Source organism: Gadus morhua, chromosome 15, assembly GCF_902167405.1.
Source record: "Gadus morhua chromosome 15, gadMor3.0, whole genome shotgun sequence".
Classification (NCBI taxonomy): Eukaryota; Metazoa; Chordata; class Actinopteri; order Gadiformes; family Gadidae; genus Gadus; species Gadus morhua.
Window position 1 is genome coordinate 5303222 of NC_044062.1, and position 14021 is coordinate 5317242.

The 14021-nt window shown below is 44.7% G+C and overlaps 1 protein-coding gene across 3 annotated transcripts; it reads left to right on the plus strand.

The window, feature by feature from the left end:
- The first annotated feature begins 20 nt into the window (after nucleotides 1-20).
- On the plus strand, nucleotides 21-9426 carry nsmce4a (NSE4A component of SMC5/6 complex). Of its 3 annotated transcripts, none has more exons than XM_030378288.1 (11): nucleotides 21-238; nucleotides 863-1128; nucleotides 1248-1328; nucleotides 1635-1765; nucleotides 2148-2302; nucleotides 3851-3950; nucleotides 5095-5185; nucleotides 6927-7021; nucleotides 7645-7693; nucleotides 8313-8398; nucleotides 9140-9426. In XM_030378288.1, exons 2-11 carry the CDS (start codon nucleotides 930-932, stop codon nucleotides 9197-9199), a joined length of 1047 nt encoding a protein of 348 aa, XP_030234148.1. In that variant the 5' UTR covers nucleotides 21-238; nucleotides 863-929; the 3' UTR covers nucleotides 9200-9426. The 3 variants fall into 3 exon arrangements, with proteins under 3 accessions (XP_030234148.1, XP_030234147.1, XP_030234146.1); XM_030378287.1 differs by having other exon boundaries at nucleotides 29-238; nucleotides 827-1128; XM_030378286.1 differs by lacking the exon at nucleotides 21-238 and having other exon boundaries at nucleotides 741-1128.
- Nucleotides 9427-14021: the final 4595 nt, after the last annotated feature.

The window sequence follows — 14021 nt, forward strand, 5'->3', positions numbered from 1 at the left end:
GGACATTGACCCGGAAATTAAATTACCTCCCGATCGAGTCTTCCTGCAGTTGAAACCCGTCTTGCTACGCGGTGTAAATCATTATCATCCTTTTCATCAACCGCTGCAACAACCAGGCTGTTGTAGACTGAAACAGGATATACAGCTGGGTGTTCCATCAAGTAAATCTGAAGTTAAAACAATAATTAAATCAGAAATCAACAAGGTGTGGCAAGAACAATGGGATAGGGAAAATAAGGTAGGTTCCTGCATAGAATTCAGAGGCAGGTGGTAACAAGGAGACAGGGCTACTGGAACAGAAGATGTGAGGTTATCATCACAAGACTACGCATAGGGAACACATGTCTTAACCACAGTATGAACATCATAGGCAAACATGAAACAGGGGTCTGCCCAAAATGTAATGGAAGAGAAACAGTGGAGCATGTTTTACTACAATGTGAAGCGTACAATTTGGAGAGAAGGGAGCTGTTGAAAAATGTTAAAGCTTTGGGTCAAACAAGCTTGACCTTAGAGGGTTTACTATCCTTATCCACACTGAGACCACCAGCATGGAAACATGTAATGACTTATCTAAAAGCAACAGGTTTATTTGACAGATTTTAATTTAATCTGTTGTTTTCTATTTATAGGATTTTGTTTATTTATTTTTGTTATTTTGCATAGTTTATAAAGTATAACCTCCATCGAAGCTCTGAACCAAACAGTAGGTGGCGGTAATGCACCATATTGGTTTGCCAACTGCCAAATAAAAAAGAAAGAAGAAGAAGAAGGCTGTTGTGGTTTCAAGTTCTTATATCTGCTTTGCATATCTGCACAACGGCAGGGGTTTTCAATAAAGCTTTCCAATTAAAATTAAAAGAGGACGGAGCAGAGGCAGCGGTGATTCGGACCCTCTGCAGAACGGTACCACGAACGAAGGGAGGACTATGAAAAGAGGAAGGTGCACAGGCAGCGGCGATGCGGACCCGCCGCAGAACGGTACCTCCGACGACGGGATGCGGGTTCGAGACCCCGAAGCCGGGGCCAGCAACATTGACAGCCTGCCCGACACGAACGATGAGGTTGACTCGGCCCATAGAAGAGATATCAGGAGCAAATACCGGGTGCTGATCAGCAGCATTCAACGTGAGTAGGGGGACTGGGATGAGCCATGAATGAAGCCCTGTCATTTTGTTTATGGTTGTCACTTTCACTTTGGGGTGAATGTAATGCCCTGCTGTCCATGTTCTTGTCCATCTCAACAGAGAACCGAGAGGATATGCTGAATAATCGTGATAATAAAATCACAGAAGTACTGGACGAAGCGAACACACTTTTTAAGGAAGGTATGTGTGATGAGGGCAGTGTTTACACACAGTGACTTTGTTTGTTTATTATCTCGTCAAATTCATAATGCATATTAAATACATACAGCTGCAGTTACCACTCAATACTTTCTAGTGCTTTGAAGGCAGCTGAGAAATTTGAATTCCTTCAAAGTGTATATGTTCTGCTATAGTGTCTTGGAAAATACGTATCTGAAGAAATAACCCGATATATATTGAAGATAATAAACACCTCAAATTAATAACAACATGCTTTTTTGTCAAGTGTCGCTCGTTGCTTTGGCTGATGGCTTTTCTCCTTGGCAGTGCACCAAGCCAGAGAGGCAGCACTTGATTCCCAGCTGCTGGTGGTGGCATCGGACCTGGGCAAGGAGAAGGCCAGCCAGCTGTTCTCTGAAGGCCTCTCTTTCGACCCTTCTACCTTTGTCCAGCATACTGTGAGTGTTCTGGAGGGCTTGTTCTGAATGGCTGGTGTTTGTAGGCTGTTGAATTATGTTTATACACAAGTTCAATTTCGAGTTCAAGTTTCATTTTATTGTCATTCCACATGTTAGACACATGGAGAACGAAATTCACTCTCATGACCAGCAATATGGCAGGATATGACCGACACACGGTTCCATTGTCTGGAAAAGTCTTGTCTGATGCGTCACAATTGCAGCCAGATATGGATCATCAGAACGTTAATTCTGTGAACTTTTAGTTAACTTATAGACCTGGAAGATTAGTTATTACATGGGTGGTTTCGCTTTACACCCTTATCCTTTTGGAGGCTAATTTTCCGTGTTGTCGTGTGGTCCTTCTCCCCGGCCGTTACAGCTGTTGTTCATGGGACTCAACTGGCTAGAAGAAGAGGGGGAGAGCTCAGACGAAGGAGCGGCCACATCGCACGGCTCCCTTCCCCGGAATGCCTGGCACAGGCTGGCCCGCCGAGCCGAGGCGTGCTTCCAGAGCACCCCGGCCTTCCACTTCATGTGAGTGGCTGTCTCTCACCTCTGGATGACGATGTGTGCCCAATGCAGGAGCCAGCGGGCCCACTCCAACCAAACCCCTGCTGCATGCAGTAGGGCTGCTCCATTATGGGGAAAAAAATCATAATCACGATTATTTTGGTCAATATTGAAAATCACGATTATTCAAACGATTATTTTTGACATGTTTGTGTGTATTTATTCAGCATGTCTCTCCCAAAAAAAACTTTGTAACTGAGGAACTTTCAAATTTTGCCTTAAAAAAATGCACAAAATGGTCAAAAAGAAAATGTTCCAATCTAAAATAATCAACAGATATGTATCCAGCTGTTCTGCCCATGCTATAAAACATTAAAAGAAAAATCGAAAAACAAGATTATAGACGCTAAAATCGAAATCGCGATCAAATTTCAATTAATCGCCCAGCCCTAGCATGCAGTATGTCCCACACATTGACGAGACTAATTTCGGCCGCCATTGTTTCAATATCCCCCAAAAAAATTAATGACAAACTCAACACATCTGTGATAGTTTGTTTGGGTTAAACCCAGCAGTCTGTATTAAAGGTTAGGTATGGGATTTGCGAAATGCCAGCAGATTTTGAAAACACACAACTCAAATGGTCCTACCCCCTCTCCTTCAACGCTGACTCTGACTCCACCCATTCCAAGTACATGGACGCGCAATCATGCACGAGCGCGAACACAGATGCGCGAGAGCGAGTCATTTGCTAGTTAGCTAGCTCCAGTAGCTACCGCAGGATAACAACCAACAGAAGCTTGCTCTGGGTCACGAGGTTTGAGTACGTGCACGAAGGGGCGGGGCGCGGGGGAGGGGGACTGCAGTACGACCGTTTGATTGACGTACTTACTGTCCAATGCAACTCGGTGGCTCTGGAAATCATTGGCTGGAGTTTTTCGAGCCCTGCCCGTTCCACAGATGATTGACTTGTTTAATTTTCATGTCAGTACTTCTAACTCAGTGGCTGTAAGTGGGTTATGATAAGGATTTCAAGTAATTTTGCAAAAATGGCCAAAAAAGCGAATTCCATACCCACCCTTTAAGGCTAGCTGAGATGAAAAGGTGTGTTTTGAGAGCTGGAGACGAAGTGTGTGTGTGTGTGTGTGTGTGTGTGTGTGTGTGTGTGTGTGTGTGTGTGTGTGTGTGTGTGTGTGTGTGTGTGTGTGTGTGTGTGTGTGTGTGTGTGTGTGTGTGTGTGTGTGTGTGTGTGGCGGGGTACAACATTCATATCAGTACCAGCAGTTTGTTAGTAATTTGTCAGTAATTCACCATCAATTCCGTGGGAAATACTTGCTGCATGACTTGTTTGGCTTGGTATCTAAGATAAACGGAAGTATTCCTTTGGATGTGAAAAGCGTAATTTTTAGTCGATCAAACTCTCCTTCTGCTGATCATCACTTTAGACGGACTTGAAGCCAATTCAAGCAGGAGATTGCAGAAAACCATGATAGTCCTTATTTAGATCCTATGAAAGGCTGTTTTGTATTCAAACCTGTCTGAAATCTGAAACACGTTGATTTTTTCCTCCAGTTACGGCTCGTTCCAGGCAGAGCCCCCTCCCCCGAAGCCGCGGGTGGAGCGACAGAGGAAAGCTCCCACCAAGGAGGCCAAGAGGATCATGCCTACTCAGGTAGAACACACTGGACCTGGACGCTCTTACTTTGAAACGGGTCACAGGTTCTTCTGTTGATTACCTATTGTCTCTGACGGTTGTCTGTGTTTGTAGATGGATGTATATATTTTCAAAAGTCATACCTTACAAGAGTCAGCGTATAAGACCGACAGCATTGGTTAAAAAGTCTTGTAAAGCAGGTACCAAATTGACAGCTTAGGTCAGGGGAGTTTGGTGGTCAATTACATTTTTAGTGGAGTGATAGAACTTAGTACAGCCAAATAAATGGTGTCATTATTTGACACAAACAACATAAGTATTTTCCAAAAAGCGGGTTGTTTATCAGTATAATGATTAGGGTTGCCGCGGTATACGGTATTACCGGTGTGGAGGCCAACACTGTTTACTCAGTGTTGCACACCGGAGACACCGAGTTTTTTTTCAGTAATAAAAAACAAATTCAGTAAAAATGAATAATATAATTATAATTAAGAAAATTAAAATGTGTAGAATAGGCCACACTTCTGCTCTGTGAGGAAGAGAATTGGCGCGCCGAGAATTGGCGTGCTTCTTTACAAGACCGGTAACCATAGCAACGCCAGTAAACCAACCCCGCGAAGCCCAATCCCTACGTGAGCTCCCCGCGCTACGGCCATCCGGAGGCGCACAGAGCTTTTGGCCGTGATATTACGATGTATAAAATTATATTATACTATTATATATAGAACGTTATAAGAAGCCGAGAATTGGCGCGCTGCCAGCCGCTGTCACTGAGTGTGAGAGGAGAGCTGACGGAGAAGATGGCGGTTGACCTAGTTTCAAAGTTAATACCGTTTTTACCGGTAATACCGGTGTTGACACAAGCTTATTACTCGGTGTGAAAATGTCCACACCGCGGCAACCCTAATCATGATGATATACACGATACACCACGTGCAAATATTGAATCGCTACAAAGATGCAGGTGGATGTCAGTCAATGTATAGAAATCAACTCCGAAGCACTCATGGTTTGTGTAGGTTCACTGGCAAAAGAATAGTATTATTTTTCATTTATTTGGACTTTTTTCAAGAGCACAGCACTGTTTGAAACTTAGAAGTGACTCGTGCACACCCATGGATGCCTCCTAGCTAAGTGCCTTTACTTTCCACCTGTCCTTCAGTTGAAGAAGATGGAGGAGTCCCAACAGGAGGCCACGGAGAAGGAGGTGGAGAGGATCCTGGGCTACTTGCAGCAGTACCACAATCAGGACCGTGAGTCATATCCACGTACTGTACATACGTTGGGGAAGCAGTAGCTCAGGAGGTAGAGCTTGTTGACTGGGGTGTAACGGTACACTGAAGTCACGGTTCGGTTGATACCTCGGTTCAGACATCACGGTTCGGTACGAGTTCGGTACAATGAAGGGAAAAGAAGAAACAAAAATGCAGAAGGCCATTTTCTTTTCAATAATAACGAAGCTGTTGCCGTTGTCCAGAAATACCTCACAGATAATGTTTGTTTATTATCCCCCTGTCTCACGGAAATGCGATTTTGTCGACCAATCAACGAACGGCGTGTGTAGCTCGAACTTGCTGGCACCCTTTCAGGCCTCTCAGTTGTCCCTGAAGATCGCGTATCTAAAATTAGTTTGGCATTACATTAATGAATCAGTCCCCCAGGATTTCGCAGGCCTTTTTTGAGATTGTTGCGGCCTAAAATGCCTGATGTTGCGTGTTTTTTTCTAAAAAAGTTGCGATGAAAGTTGCGGTGTTTTTTAATGTTTTTGTTGCGATTACAGTGCGAGAGGAAGTGAAAGTTGAGATGAAGTTGAGATTTTTCTGATGTTAAATATTAAGTTATTACTGCAATTTTCCCAGAGTAATTTGTTAAATATTAAGTTATTACTGAAGAAAACATTAATTAAAAGAACAAAAACACTGAGAAATGGTCCTATGAATAATAGATTCTTGTTTTTTACCGCGCTGGCAATTGACTTGGATGTAACAGCCAGTGTCATAGTGATCTGCCTCGTCGTCTGACGTCCTGCCTGCAGTTCTGTAGTTATGTTTTGCGGTGGCAAAATGCTTATCAATGGAAGATTTCCGCTTATGTTCCACCACAACATTGCATGCAGTGGAAAATAATTTCCCCCCGCTTTCATGTAGAAACCCAGAATACTGCTTTTACAATTTACATTTAGGGCATTTAAATGTAAATGCTTTTGTCCAAAGCGACTTGCATCGTTGAATACACACATTGACACACCGACGGCAGAGTCAACCATTAGAGGAGACAGCCAGCTCGTCAGGAGCACCTAGGGTTAAGTGTCTTGCTCAGGGACACATCAACACTCAGCTAGGAGGAGCTGGGTATTGAACTAGCAACCTTTCAGTTACAAGACAACTGCTCTACCTCCTGAGCTAAGCCGACCCCTTTTCGCAATCTTTCGAATCGCTTGAAGTAGTAAACACGGAAGTAAGGCAGAAGGTTGTTTGTCGACGTCAGTTCAAGACGACGCCACTGATTGGACAAATTTGCGGGAAAGTTGTGGTGGTTGGTTAAAATTGCGATGATGTTGCGTTGAAGTTGCAAATCGCAGCATCGCAAACGGTCTGATTAATTTGCACGTCAGTTTTATTTAATTTTACACCGTATGTATTCTCTGTGTAAATCTATGCACTGAACCGTGACGTCCGTACCTATTCGTTTAATATGAACACATGTATCGTTACACCCCTTCTTGTAACCGAAAGGTTGCTAGTTCAATCCCCAACTCCTTCTAGCTTAGTGTCGAGTTGTCCCTGAGCAAGACACGTGACCTAACCCTATATGCTCCCAACGTTGGGCTGTTCGTCGATGTTTGAACGTGTGCATGAATGGTTTTAAGGTGCTTTGGACAAAAGCGTCAGCTAAATACCCTGAAAACATCCAGACAGTCCATCGTCTCAGCCTGGCATTGCCCGTCACGAGGTACATAACGACTAATCATTTGGCTTTGTGTGTCCCTCGCAGCCACTTCGCCGATCTCCTATTATGAGTTTGTCATCAACCCCCATTCGTTCTCTCGAACGGTGGAGAACATCTTCCATACGTCGTTCTTAGTCAGGGTGAGTCTTCTGTGATCAAGTGATTGCCTGGCATCTGTGTGTCTGTTGTTGGGTTTGTTCAAGTGACCGCCAGACAAGACCTATTCAGAAGTAATCAGGATTTTGTTTATTTTTGCTGCACGGCCACTCACTGTCTCACTGCTGTTCCACTTAACCCTCAAAGCAAGTCAAGGGCTTGGGCCAAGGGGCTGAGGAGTTGGGTTAATCAGACAGGAGGAGATTCTGACTGCGGTTTTCCCTGTGGCCTCTCCGCCTTTGGTCCCTAATGTGTAGGTCTGTACCTGGAGAGTGGGACAGACTTTACATACACAAAGTGGGGTCACATTGTGTTGTTATTTTGTTTAATTATTTTTGTGTTGCACAGATTCTCCATCATTTATGTGCTTCACAGAGGCAATCAACTGGGATATAAGGGCAACACCATAAAGATATTGTGTTGAGTGGAACAATATCCCTGTTTCTGCAGGCTTTTTCAGTTCTATTTTTGTGTTTCTTGGTCTGGTTAGCAAAAACTTGATTTAAGTTTGAAAGCCTGATAGGATGTATCTTTGTTGTGTGGATGCAGTGTTTCTTTTTTAATTGGCAAGATGTGAATGTTCTCTTGTGTGTTTTGCCTCTTGTAGGATGGTTTAGCAAGGATGTACATGGATGAGGACAAGATGCCCTGCATTGGTGAGAATGACTGTGTTTATCCTTGCAAGGCCTTCTAGCAACATCTGCGAACGACGTGCAACATTTGCATACAACGTTGGAGGCTGGCAGAAACAATGGAAAAAGTTACTCAATTGGAAGCAACTTGGCAATGATTATAATATATTATATTGGTTATATATATATATATATATATATATATATATATATGGTTATTTACCTTTATCTATTCCTTCTAAAATGATGTACTGGCTATTATGTAAGGGATAATGTATAGAACGCCGGTCATTATCGAAAATAAGCCCCTTCAGGGCGAAGCAAGACGCGTCGGTGCCCGGTTTACCCTGTCGGGGCTTATTTTCCCTCTAATGACCGGCGTTCTATACATTATCCCTTACATAATAGCCAGTACATAATTTGAAAAGGAATAGATAAAGTTAAATAACCATCTGAATCACTCCAATAGCCATTAGTATTAAATTAATGCAGTACCCGTGACCACAGATAGGTGGATCCATTTCTCCCATTCGTGTCATGCTTTCTATTAAGTAGTGGAACAGGTCAAACTATCCTTCTGACCCCCCCCCCCCCCCTTAACACACTGTAACCATAGTGATACAACTGTGTTTGCATGTCTCAGGTCCTGTGGAGGACGGTATGTTGGAAGAGGGCAGAGCCTCCGCCCGTAAACAGTGCGTCATTTCCATCACCCTGCAGGGCTGGAGGGTGAGTAGCCCTTCCTTTTGAAGGAGACACATTATGCCCTCAGGTGTGAGTGTGATTAGCCGTTACAAGACGTTTTGGAAATCTGGCCCTTATGACATCACAAGCGGGCATGTCCAGCTAGATGTAGATCTGATAGATGAGCAACGTTTGCTGCAGTCCACTGGGCAGTCCACATCTAGGTGGACACACCCACCTTTACTGTCAGAAGAGGCAGATTTTCAAAATTGCTTGTAATGGCTAATCACACTCGCACCTGGTGGCATAATATGTTGCATTGTTTTGTGCTTCCAAGTGGGCAACTTTAATATTATGTATTTCGTTTTTCAGGTATTAATTGCATAAATTGCAAGTGTCATTTAACGTAGTATTTTATAATTATTGTATGATTTGATGAAAGGGGGTCGGATCAAACAAGTGTATACTTCTTCTTACTCCTTTTCAAATGTGTTAAGAAAAAAAAAAGAAAAATAGAGCCTTGTTTTTGTTTGTCATTCAATGACGTGTTTCCTGCATATTTGAAATACAAAAAAATTAAAGTCAATCATTTGTGTAATAGCCATACAATAGCATTACATTTATATTTTTGGGGTTTGCCTCCGTTTATTTTAACCATATTATCCTTAAAACGACCAATCAATGGGTATTGAATCATTGCAAATAGCATTAATGTGATGTTGTGTTGTCATTGTTTGATACACTGTCAAAGTCAACCTTTCCTTCCTGTGTGCTTCTCTCGCTCAGGAGCTCCGAGAAGACTTAGACATCCAAGAGTCGATGATCCAGCCACCAGTCGCAAACTAAATGACGGGTTATTGCCTTTTGTATCAATTTTATTTTAAAATGTATTTTTTATATTCTAGAGTATGCATGTTCCTCACAAATTCTGCCAAATTTGGTCTATTTTCTGAAGGATTTTCCTCAACCCTTCCTATTTGTATTTTTTGGTTGCTTTTATTTACCGTTTTAAGAAAATGTTTTAAGAAAATGTGTTCAAATAAAACATCAGTTTTTACATCAGTGTACCATTCCCAGGCCCCCAGGATAGGCATATACTTCCGCAATCCACCCGTGCTCAGAGGCCAAGCCTGGTATTGCAGCTGTTTTAGCTGGGAGTGGACGGGGGTCCGTCATTTCATGTGGCCCAGAAGTAGATATCGCCGTCCACTCCAATACAAGTGGGGAACAGGATTGTGTCTCCGCAAAAAATGTCTGGATATCAATCAAAGGCTCATAATTATCTTTCTACCCTGTTCTAAAAAATTGTAAGTTTTTTCTTTTCAAAACGCCTCCTCAAGCGTTTTATTAGCAGTTGATGTTGGGTGGGCAGCTGAAAGGAGCCGTACGGAAACAAACGGCTCCTTGCTATGGACCTATTTTGAAGTGCACGGCTCCATTAACTTCCGAATTAAATTAAATTCCGAATTAACTTCCATTAACTCCATTAACTTCCAAAGTCTGAGATTTGTCCTTTTACTTAACATGAATGGCGTTGAACACGGATATATAACACACATCATTGAAATAGCTGTAACAGGCACGGACGTATTGATTACCTGAATGATTATGGGAGACCTACGTAATTTTCATAATATTGTTAATTGTCTAATATTAACATTTCAGTTGCGTTGGTAGGTATTTCATTTTCATTTGCTTGTTTAGCTATGTATGACAGGGTTATGGTTAGCTATGTATGACAGTTGACAATGTTGGTGTATTACAATTCAATATTTGGGTAGGCTACTCCAACTTCGTTGCTGGTCGATATGTAAACATTTACTTTTATATAAATTATTGATTGCATTCTTCGTAAAATAGTTAGTTGGAAGGAATCTGTTTCTTAAGCAATAACATTGAACTGAATTTTTTAGGCCTACATACGTTTACTATGTTACTATGGTATTATATGGAGCAATCTTACATATTTATGAAGTTTCCAGATCAATAAAGTTCTATCTCTTTTTATTTGAACTGCCTGTATGTCCTCTTGATTATAGTATTACAGTGTGTACCTTGGTTATCAGCTATCATAGAATGGTGTCTAAATGGCTGCATGTGTAAGAAATAGGATTTGAACCAAGTGTTACAATATAAAAAGCTTTTATTAAAAGACCCCCCACCCCAAATTTTAACAAAACACTTTTTTGGGCTGTTTGACTGGGGCAGAAGAGTGGAAGGGGAAACAAAGACAGGTAGCCTAAGAAGTAAGGAAAGGAATGAGAGGAAGAACAGTGAAATGAATGAACAGTGTGATAAACGCAAATGATTACCAAAAAGGTTATAATTACTGATTTATCAAATACGCAGAGAAGAGCATCATTGAATAAAGATTAAGGACCTGGATTATATCTTACAGTATTGAAAACTGTTGAAATTACAATTCAGAGTGGAGAAGGCTGAAGGCATTGGTCCTAAAAGTGTCAGTTTCACCCACTCTGGATTATCGCTTCAAGAGACTGAAATGCTTTTTAAAAAAATGTAATTTCCCCTATTGGTGAAATGAACCTTGTCTTTTAAGTATAAACCACAGCAGTTAAACCTTATTCCAGGATGCTCTACGCTGTTGCTTCCTAGCTCTACACTAACAGCTGCATCTTATTCCATTTCGAAAAAGCAAGCATCTCACCAAGCAAAGTTTTGCCAATGCCTGCTCAAGTTATTTAAATACTTCATTCTATGGATATCTGAAAATATTTACAGATGGTTCTAAAAATCCCAAAGGACAATGTGGTATTGGCATATATATTCCAGAATTTGAAAAAGGATATGGATATAGAGTGGGTGACTTTATCAGTATACTCAATCGAGATGGCCACAATAATAACCGCTCTTAGATGGTTTGTAGATACTAAGTTTTATAACAGATAATTCAGTATGTGAAGATTTGGTGATAGAGGTAAAGCATCTTCTTTTAAATATTATAAGCCTTGGTTTAGTTATTCAGTTCTGTTGGATTCCAGCCCACCATGGAATATATGGCAATGAAATTGCTGATAAATTAGCTAAAAGATACTAACCTAATTAGAATAATTTAACCTTAAGTATATATATTTTTTTATTTTATTTTTTATTTATTCATTTCTTTTGTTAGTTTGTTTTATTTTGTTTCGTTTGTTTGGTTTTTTCTTTTAATTTATTTTTACGATTTAAAGTATCATTTGCCAACATCCTTGTCACAAACTCCTGTGTAGTAGTCAAGTAGGTGGCGGTATATGGGGAAAAACTATGATCCACCACTAAACTAGAAGAAGAAGAAGATCTCTGCATCCGGTACGTCACGGACTAAGTCACGTGTCTTGGCCCCATAACGCGGAAGCAAATCGCTCCTGTATGTTACCATGCGCCACTGAGCAGTTTTCTTTCAATATTCATTCGTTTTCTTTCAATATTCATTCGGTATCTCACTATGGGACACGCCCCTCGCGCTGTCCCCCAGAAGCAATTTTACACTACGCCAGTCGTGACTGGCCAACAGACGTGACGTCTGCCTGCAGAGGAGGGGCTCCCTCCTACTACATAAGCCCCGTCGTCACGTCATCTCTTCAGTCTTTAACCTCTTCTCGCTCCTAGAAGCACCTCGCAGACAGAAGTTGTAGACGGACTAGCACACTGTTCACTGAGCGAGCTAACCCCTCGGTCACCGAACGCTAGCCTATCGCTACCTCTGACCTCTGTGAGACTGAAGAAGTAAGCTAGTCTGTCACCAAACAGTAGCCTCTGCTAGTATCCATACTAGCTGCTAGCATCTACACTAGCTACACCCGTGTCCCGGCTGACCTGTCACCAAACAGCAGCCGGCATAAACGGAAGGCGAGAACATGCAGTCAGAGGTTGAACCTACCCTAACCGAGGGCTCGGGGAAGCCTCCGACAAAGTTCTGCGCGTGCGGGAACAAAATGTCGGGAGCGGATAGCCACACCGCCTGCATTCGCTGCCTTGGGCTGGAACATGCCAAGGCTGCCCTTGCATTCCCGCCTACCTGCGAGCATTGCGCACGGTTTACAAATAAAACCCGCAAACGCCGGCTGACTAAGCAGGCGAAGCTCAGCACAGATGATCCGGTAATGGGGGTAACCGACCCGCCACTACCGGAGCTAGCGGGAGGTTCCCGGGGGCTCTCCGCCCCACTGGGAACCAGCTGGGGATCGGAGGTGGACCTCACCGACGCTTCCCAGCCGCTGGAGTTGACTCAGCCCGACGCTTTCGAGGCTAGCCTGCTGGAAGGGCCCGACAAAGCCGAGGGCGATCACTCCGAGTCGTGGGGGGAATCCATTAGCCTCGGCTCTGACGAGGACGAGGATGATGATTCCTTTTCCCCCCGCACCGCGTCGCCTATGGTGGTGGGCGGTGCGTGCACCCCCTCCCCGAACCCGGCCGTGAGCATGGACCTACACGAGGCCTGCAAGAGGGCGGCTGCGCGGCTAAACATCGAGTGGCCGGAGGCCCCGGTGGAGACCGCCACATCTCGCTACGAGGGCAAGCGACTCCCGAAGGCGAAGGCTTCAACCAGCCTGCTACTTCCGGCCTTTCTCGAGTGCCTGGAGGAAGCGACCCGGTCTTGGGGCAAGCCTCTCTCAGCCAAGATCCCCGTCCAGGGTGGATCGGGGTTGGATTGGGCCGGTATGGAGAAAAAGGGGTTCTCCCATCTTCCTCCGGTTGAACCACTGCTGGCGTCGCACCTCCACCCCACGCAGAAGTCCGCCATGACTTCAGCGAGCCCTACACTGCCGTCCAGAGCCGACTCCTTCCAGTCATCAATGACCGAGAAGGGCTACAAGGCGATGGCGACGACGGTGAAGGCGCTCAACGCGTCGTCGCTGCTGCTGGCCTACCAGGCTGAGCTCGAGCTCGACATGTCCTCGTCACCCACCCCAGCCCTTTGGGATGAACTGTGCGTGGTGACGGACCTGTGCCTGCGCCTTCACAGGAGCGCTGTCCAGGCGTCCGGAAGGGCCATGGCGCTGATGGTCGCTCAGGAGAGGGCGAGGTGGCTGAACCTCTCCAGTCTCTCTCTGAGGGAGAAAACCCAACTCCTAGACGTGCCTGTGGACCCGAAAGGCCTGTTTGGCCCGGCGTATGATGTCATGCTGAAACGCTGGGAGGAAAAAAAGAGGGAGGGTGAGGCGCTGCGACTGTGTCTTCCCAGAAGAGCGCCTTTCCCCGCCAACGCACCCGGCTAGGTGTTCACCCAGCCCCGCGCTCCTCCGCCGGCCTACCGCGGCCAGAAGCGTCAGCCCCACCCAACCCACGGGGCCGGCCGGGGCCAGAACAAGGCGCCGGAGCACAGTGGCGCGTGGGCGAGGAAGCCACCCGCGCCCGGGGTGGCGCCAGGTGGCCGTGCAGCCCCTTCGGCTACTCAGGGGGCCGGGAAGAAACGGCGCGCTACCTGAGGCGCTGCGACCAGGGGGGTGCGGCAGGCCCGGCCAGACGCCGTCGCCGTCCCCCCTAGGTGTTCTGTTCCAAACCCAGTTCCAAGAAGGGTTACAGAGGGCATGTTCCAAGCCCTGCAAAAGGCGTGCAGAAGGCCATACAGCCTTCACAGTTCACGACGCGAAGGAGAGAAGGGTCGGACCTGCAGAGAGCTCGGTGGAGCCGCAGCAGTGTCTCGCAGACACATGCATGTGTA

Coding starts and splice junctions, on each gene's coding strand:
- nsmce4a (XM_030378288.1), top strand. CDS start 930: ATGAAAAGAGGAAGGTGCACAGGCAGCGGCGATGCGGACCCGCCGCAG. Junction 1,129..1,247: donor GCTGATCAGCAGCATTCAAC/GTGAGTAGGGGG, acceptor CCATCTCAACAG/AGAACCGAGAGGATATGCTG. Junction 7,022..7,644: donor ATACGTCGTTCTTAGTCAGG/GTGAGTCTTCTG, acceptor TGCCTCTTGTAG/GATGGTTTAGCAAGGATGTA.